The 7,681-nt window shown below is 44.6% G+C and overlaps 1 protein-coding gene across 1 annotated transcript in view; it reads right to left on the minus strand.

Annotated features, from left to right (window-relative positions):
* LOC104271931 (chromosome unknown open reading frame, human C11orf30) overlaps nucleotides 1–7,681 on the minus strand; it is a gene marked incomplete at its 3' end in the record, with an annotated part of 35,134 nt that overhangs the window by 17,747 nt on the left and 9,706 nt on the right. Inside the window, exon 6 of the mRNA XM_009866769.1 lies at nucleotides 3,980–4,239. Coding sequence (XP_009865071.1) covers nucleotides 3,980–4,239 — 260 coding nt within the window. The remainder of the gene's footprint in view (nucleotides 1–3,979; nucleotides 4,240–7,681) is intronic.

A 7,681-nucleotide genomic window follows, 5' to 3' on the forward strand; every position in this document is an offset into this window, starting at 1 on the left:
GATAGGGCGGACAATATAACAAAAAATCCAGGAAAAAGGCTAAATAAGCAACGCACTACAACAACTTAATAATGACAATAATAAAGGACATCTAAACACAATGTTAAGACAGACAATGTTACACTTAACCATCACAAGAAAGAAATTTAGGCATAAAAAACCCAAATAAACAGTATGATGGACCTTTCACTACCTAGTGAGGAAAAGGAAAAAGAAAGAGAGAGAGAGAGAGAGAGGTACTTCTCGAGGAAAAGGGAGAAAGAGGCGGGGGGGGGGGGGGAGGGGGGGGGAGAGAGGGAGGGAGATATCACCGGTCTGGGTTCCTGCACTGGTCCCGCCAAAGCAGAGTTCAGGATGCATCCGTCCTTGTCTTCTTTCTTCTCATCTTCCTTCTTCTTTTTCTTCTTAACCTTCTTCTTTACCTTGCTTCAATTTATACACAATTTTCTATGTGCAGACGTGTAGAATGTGAGGTGGGGGATCCAGACCCTCCATTGTTTCCAGTAATTCTCATTAACATGTGCAAATGCCCCATCTCTTTGGAAGATATGCTAGAGGTAAGGCCATCCTGCCTCCACAAGATTTCCTAATCTCTTCACATATTCGGTGCCAGGGCTGTCTGAGGCATTTCCATCCCGATCAGATCCCCTCTCTGCAACATTCCATCAGTCTTCTGACCACGCTGGAGGTTTGTAAAAAATTACATGAAATGTTTAAGGCAAAATCTATGAATCAGCCCGCTTCACCTGCCGGCTCAGGTTGAGCTTCTCATCTATCAACACCCCCAAGTCCTTCTCTTCAGGGCTGCTCTCACCTCACTCTGCTCCCAGTTTGTGTCTGTGCCTGGGACTGGCCCGACTCGGGTGCAGGACCTCGCACACAACCACATGGACGGAGCAAAAGCAGCAAATTCCACCCCAACGGCTGCCTCTGCTTTCGCCCCACATCTGAGTGAAAGCAAATCCTGCCTGCGGGTTCCCCACAACTGACCAACGCCTGAAGGACAAAGCTCCCACATCTTCGTTGCATTCTCCAGGGAGAACGTTTTATTTCTGCCTTCTGCCCAACCTCGACCAGACACCCTTCGGAAATCGCTCCTTGCCTACAACCACGCTGCCGAGCCGGACGCAACACAGCCAAATCCTGGCCTGAAGCTCGCCAGCCTCCCACGATGTGTCTCTGGGGTTTTAACCTGTTTCTGAATCACAGAATCACAGAATGTTGGGGGTTGGAAGGGACCTCTGAAGATCATCCAGTCCAACCTTCATCCCAGCACACCCAACCACTACACCACAGCCTCAAGTGCCAGATCTGCTTTTTTTTTAAACACCTCCAGGGCTGGTGACTCCACCACCTCCCTGGGCAGCCTGTTCCAGTGCCTCACCACTCGTTCAGGAAAGAACTTCCCCCGAATATCCAACCTAAACTTACCCTGACGCAACTTGAGGCCATAATTAATGAATTAAGTCAGTCAACGCAAGAAATACTTCCCAAACGCATCAATTTTCAGGCCAGCTCCACTCCACCTTAACTATTTTAGGGGCACAGTCAAAGGACGACTTACAATGAAATTTGGCAGATTATTCACATGGAAATTCCTACGTAATCCACAGCGCAAGGTGGCAAATTCAGAGTCTCAGCTTAGCGTGGATATGTAGGATAAATCTGGGCCTAACTGCAACTCCTGAAGACTGCTGCTCTTCAAAAACCAGAGATAAAGCCATCAGACCAAGATTATCACTTAATAACGCTTCACTTAATCGTGTAAGGAAGAAAAGCTTGTAAAGCTGTTCCAGCAATGACTGCTGTCCTGGGACTAAGGGGGTTTGCGTCTCTCTTCTATTTCTTCTTTCAAAATTAACGCAGCAGAACAGAGTATAGCCAGAAGAAGAGAGCTTTTGTGTAAAACATTAAAAGTATTAAAGCTCAAGCCGCAATAATTATATTTTTTAGATAGTTTTCTCCCATACGTTGAAACGATCCGAGCAGACACATCCTGAGTAGGAAAACTGAATATCTCTGACAGCAGAAAGGCTGCCTCATCCAGGAGAAAAAAAGAAGGAAGTTGATTTTTGCTCTTGTTGATTTTAATTGTTGGGCTAAAAATCTAATGCACCCGTACCCTGAAATTAGTCCTGTCAGCTCTATTTTTGAGAGACATCAAAACCTACTCCCTGAAGAAATAAAAGGCATTAACTGCCAGAAGTTTCACTCGTTAGACTCCTTCTGTGTCCCAGACAGAGGACTTCATTCTAAGAGCATCCAGAAATTGGGGCTGTGACATTATTAGTTGTTACGACAAATCTTCCTCCAGCCTACCAAAACGTCAAAACAATTCAGAAAGCTGGCAGGCAGAAATGACGGATTTCATTCCTACCCGGCGACGGCACTCCCGTCCAACAGCCCGTGTTGAAAACAGGACGCTTCCAAATTGAGTCCAATGGGTCTGACATTTAATTCAAAACCTCTAGAAGGGGATTTCTCCCACCAAAAATGATCCAGTTACGTATTTTGGCACATCTAAACCCACCAAGTGACAACTTCAGGCACACAGACACACTGTGGCTCCTTGATGAAACAAATTATCATTTTCCTACCGTTGCAGATGAACAAGAAATTCAAGGAACACCTCAAATACATTCTCTTCCTTTTTGGATTTAATACACTTCATTGTTAACCACCGTGACATGCAGTACTCATACTTAATGCAAAACTACAGATGTTTAAAGCAAATAAAAAATAAAAATAATAATCTCTCTGCACAAAAGATGAGCCTAAGACTGGCAGGATGGGTGGGTTAAGGCCTGACCTAGCTGTAGATTTCCCGCGCTGAACGCAGGACGTCCTATTTGATGATTTATGCTCACTCACAAATTTCTCTACGTGTATTCAGAGATGAAATTTGATTAAGGACACTGTTAGAGAGCAGGGAATCAGAATGAAAGCATCAAAGTGCTCCCGAGTGAGAAAAGGCCAGAAAGCAAGATCTTTATTGAACATTACTTCAGTTAATCTGCCTTGGTTTTAAAGTTTCCCAAAAAGAAAAAAAAAAAAACACCAAACCCAGGACATGGGAACTCTGCTCCAAATGGAGTCATTAAACAATTAAGAAGACTAAAAGGGCAAAGACTGCGTGAAGGTTTGAACAGCCGAACGCTCACAGTTGGAAAAAAACGCTTGTTAGCGGCCGGTCTGTCATCAGCCCATTCGCTGAGGCCAAATTAATTCCACAGACCATCCCTCCTCACACAGATCTGCCTGAATAACTGTACCGAGAATAAACTTGGCCTGAGACAGTCTTTTTCTTTTATTTTTTTATATCTTAAGAAGAAAAAAAGAAAAGTAGGCTCATCTGTAACGCTTCCTAAAGCACGGGGAAAACGTGCCACCTCTCCTGGCAATTCTACTACGGCAAAGAATACGCACAAATAAGGAAGAAGAGAAATAAGAAAGATTACCTTTGGCCAATAGTCGTTACCATCTGAAGGCTGTTCAGTGGCCTACGTGATCCAGTTCTCAGTGGACTAGTGGCCACAGCACAAAACCCAACACCACAAATGGTACTAAACTGGTAACCTTGTTGGCAGTCTGGCCAGAGAGGCCAAGAATTGAATGAGCGTGGAGACTGAATCCCCTCTCATCCCTAGAAGTGGTCCCTTCAGGTCAGGGTTGAGGCCCATTGGTGGGGCAGTCTGGGGGAAGCTTGCACTCCCGCTGCCTGTGCTGGACCTGTTCTGTGGATAAAAAGAGGGCTTCAGTCTCCACGGCTGTCAATCCAGGTCCTTTCACACACAGGTGAACTAAATTCATACACGAGCTCGGTTTTCAGTTGGTTTTTTTTTATCTCTTTTGAGGGATTTTTACCTGCTCCCAAGCGCAAGCCTTAAAAAAACAACAGCTCGGAAGAAAGGCAGAGTCAAATCTCGCTCGTCGAGAAAACGACAGAAGAAAGGAACATTTGGCAGCTTCCCCCACGTACCTTCTGCGTTGTCGTGTTTGTTGTCTGCGTCGAGGGCTTGGTGAAGGTTATTTTCACAGGCGACATGTGCGGCGGTAGGGAGTTGGCAATGCTCTGCATGATATTACTCATCTTGGGGCTGCCACTTACAGGCACCGTGATGGTTTTAGTGACGGGAGTCACCGCCTTTGGGACTTCTTTCAGGAGCACAGGGGAAGAACTCGACGAATTCGTTCGTCGTCTTTTGCGGGGCTTTTCGTCATCATCCGAGCAGCTGACACCTGCCAAAGAAGTATATTTTTTTTCAAAATTGTCTTTCTCCTCATTTGCAGCTCTCGGTGCTTTCTAAAATACACCACGCTTGCCAAACCTCACATCTACTTTCAAATAAGAAAGCAAGAAAGAGGATAAATCACATTTACGGTCACAATTAACCTGCATCGCACCATAGGTGGTCTCAGTCCTTGATCTAGACCAGACTTAAAGTACCACAAAGCAAAGAAACAAAAGCCCCAAGGCCCTGAAGGACTTTGTGACTGGGTTAATTCACAGAGTTTAAGAGATTGAAAGATCTGTAAGAACCAGCAGAGGGATTTCATCCCATCTCTGGAAGCCTGACTAACCCTCACGAGGCATCTGGGATAAAGTCAGTTTAAAAACCTCACAGGGCACCGTCACTGTTATTGCCAGTTTGTTTTACTGAACTACTCAAGTTTATCCTCCTGCAGACCTCTCCAATTTCAACTTTCACACCACACTTCTTACAGTCCCCTTCTCCCTTTCACCTCAATGCTGCATCTCAAGATCCTTTTTTTTATTTGTTCTTTTTATGACATAATTTCACTTCAATGCTCAAAGCGTCACTTTACCAGCTTCTGCCTCGTCTGCTGTGTTTTGTGCGAGAGATATGAAGTGGTACCTAACACACCACCACGAAAAATCCACCTCAAAAGAGTTCGTTTTCCCTCATAAGCAACGATTACATATGTAAAAAAAAACCAACACAAAAATCTGCAGCAATATCCAGCTGAGCAATGGGCAACTTGTTCTGCAGCGTGGATCTTCAATCCATACAAAACCTTTCTAAGAAGGCAAAAGGTTCATAAATCAGAATATGTTACAGAATAATAGTTTAATTACTCTGGAAACCTCTTACAGCTACAGTGTAGCATTTACATTTACCAAATTAGCCAGCGTTGAACAACTAAAAAAACAGAGACCCGCAGAAAATACACAATCCCCTTATAAAGGATGAGGCTGAGAATGTTCCCTAGGCCTGCGGCTTAAAAAAAAAATAAAAAATAAAACCCATCACATGAAAAAAGCAGCCTTGTCTGTAACCCAAGCAAACTTCGTTGGCAGTCATTCCCTAATTAGGGTCAAGATCTAACTACAGTCAATCTCTAATTAGAATAACTAAAATATTTCTGGCATTCAAAAAGCGAAAATGCCAAACGGCCAAGTAGCGCCCAGCAGCACAGCAAGTGGCTTCTGAAAAACGCGATTCTCTCCTGGTCCGAGCACCCGCTGCAGCCACGCAAAGACGGGAAACCCAACTGGAGAAGAGAAGCAAAGGCTCCGTTTTAAGTTTGCTTTGAACACCAAAAAAAACCCAAAACAGTTTCATCGGGCTGTTGCGGTGCGGAAGAAGTCCCTGTACTCGGCACTGGTGAGACCTCACCTCGAGTGCTGTGTCCAGTTTTGGTCACCACAGCACAAGAAGGACATCGAGGTGCTGGAGCGGGTGCAGAGAAGGGCAACAAGGCTGGTGAGAGGTCTGGAAAACAGGCCCTGTGAAGAGCGGCTGAGGGAACTGGGTTTGTTTAGTCTGGAGAAGAGGAGGCTGAGAGGAGACCTTATTGCCCTCTACAACTACCTAAAAGGAGGCTGCAGTGAGGCTGGTGCTGGTCTCTTCTCTCTAATTCCTAATGACAGGACAAGGGGAAATGGCCTCAAGTTGCGTCACGGTAAGTTTCGATTGGATATTCGGAGGAAGTTCTTTCCTGAACGAGTGGTGAGGCACTGGAACAGGCTGCCCAGGGAGGTGGTGGAGTCACCAACCCTGGAGGTGTTTAAAAAAAAAGTAGATCTGGCACTTGAGGCTGTGGTGTAGTGGTTGGGTGTGCTGGGATGAAGGTTGGACTGGATGATCTTCAGAGGTCCCTTCCAACCCCTGACATTCTGTGATTCTGTGAAGCGTGGATGCACAAGTCCAGATTTCAGAGCTCTAACAGATATCTTAGCTCACGAACCTGAGCAAGCCCAGCAGCAATTTCCACCTAGAAAGAGGAGATTTGGTTACGTGACTCGAAGGTCAGTTAGGAAAAAGCTTTTAAGTACGACTGCGAGCACAAACTCGTAACTGCGAGGTCACCGATCACGGTGGAGTTGTGCAGGTCTCACAGAATCCCAGAATCCGTTTGAATCAAAAAAACCCACGAGCAGCGCGGAAGTTGGGGCACAGCTGTCAGTGTGGTGGCTCTACAAGAAATAGGGAAAAGCAACCTGTTCGTGGTCCTCATCCACACAAAAAACCCCACCCAACAAATCCACTGCAGATATAAGATTAAACTAGCAGAGCCTTATTTGATGTTGAGTCCAGCTTATTTCACCTCCCGTTTTCGCTGCCGGCGTCCTGCAAGAATGTTATTCCCATAATTTCAAGTCAGAAAGAGAATTTTAGAAATATGCACGGAAGTTTTTAGCTAAAGGGAAGCATTTAGCTAAAAGGTAACAGAGCTGGGCTGTAACTCCTCACACCCGACAAGAAGGAAGCAGAGGCACCAGAGAGCTTAACGGCTCGGTCAGCCCAAGACTAACGTGACTGATATATCACAGTCTGAAAGCCACAAAGTTCCTTAAAAAAAATAAAATATAAAAATAAGCACGTGAAGAAGGGGAAAAAGAAAATCTAGGGAATACAAATGAGAACCTTTCATCGCTCTATCTTGTGTCTAGACTGGTTTTATACTCATTACTGTGTAATAATTCAGAGGTCTAAATTAAATTTTTAAGAGGTTAAGAACATCTTCCCCCTGAATCTTTAAATGAAAGCTGAGTAATTAGCATCCTAACTCAGAAAAATGAAAAATCTCGATGCGACGGGTTCCCTGGGTTGATACAGCCATTAAAGATGGTGGTTTACAGGTAACGTCATATTTATGTGCAGGGTGACATTTCTGCCTGGCCAGAAGTTTATACAGACTTTACCTAGCATAAAGATTAAAACATTTTTTAAAATATTAAAGATACCCAGAGCAAGCATAAAAATAGCACTTATCAGCTTCACTATGAACCTTTGTCACCTGTCTTGGGCTGGGAGACACCACAAGAACAAATAATAATAAAAAAAAAAGACTGTTTCTTGATGTTATGCCCTGGATTTCCAAATTTCAGTACGTGAAGATGGTATCTGGTGCGATTTCATGCGCAGTTTTCACATGAATGCAAGCCTCACTAAGATTTGCTTCCAGATAAATCACGGAAGGGCCAGATGCTTGCCAACCTACTGTTCTAAATAAAAAAGGGGGAAAAAAAAGTCTAAGTGAATTGTGAAAGTGGAAAGGTCAGACGTTTTCCAACTCAAATAAGTGACTACCCTGCGTTACTTAAGCAGAAGGAAGAGGGGAGTCATCTGCAGAGGCATCCAGCAGAGCCACCTTAACGACTCATTCTGAACAAGCTGGATTACGAGCCAGCAGTGTGCCCAGGGGGACAAGAAGG

Source organism: Apaloderma vittatum, unplaced genomic scaffold, assembly GCF_000703405.1.
Source record: "Apaloderma vittatum isolate BGI_N311 unplaced genomic scaffold, ASM70340v1 scaffold19983, whole genome shotgun sequence".
Taxonomy (NCBI): Eukaryota; Metazoa; Chordata; class Aves; order Trogoniformes; family Trogonidae; genus Apaloderma; species Apaloderma vittatum.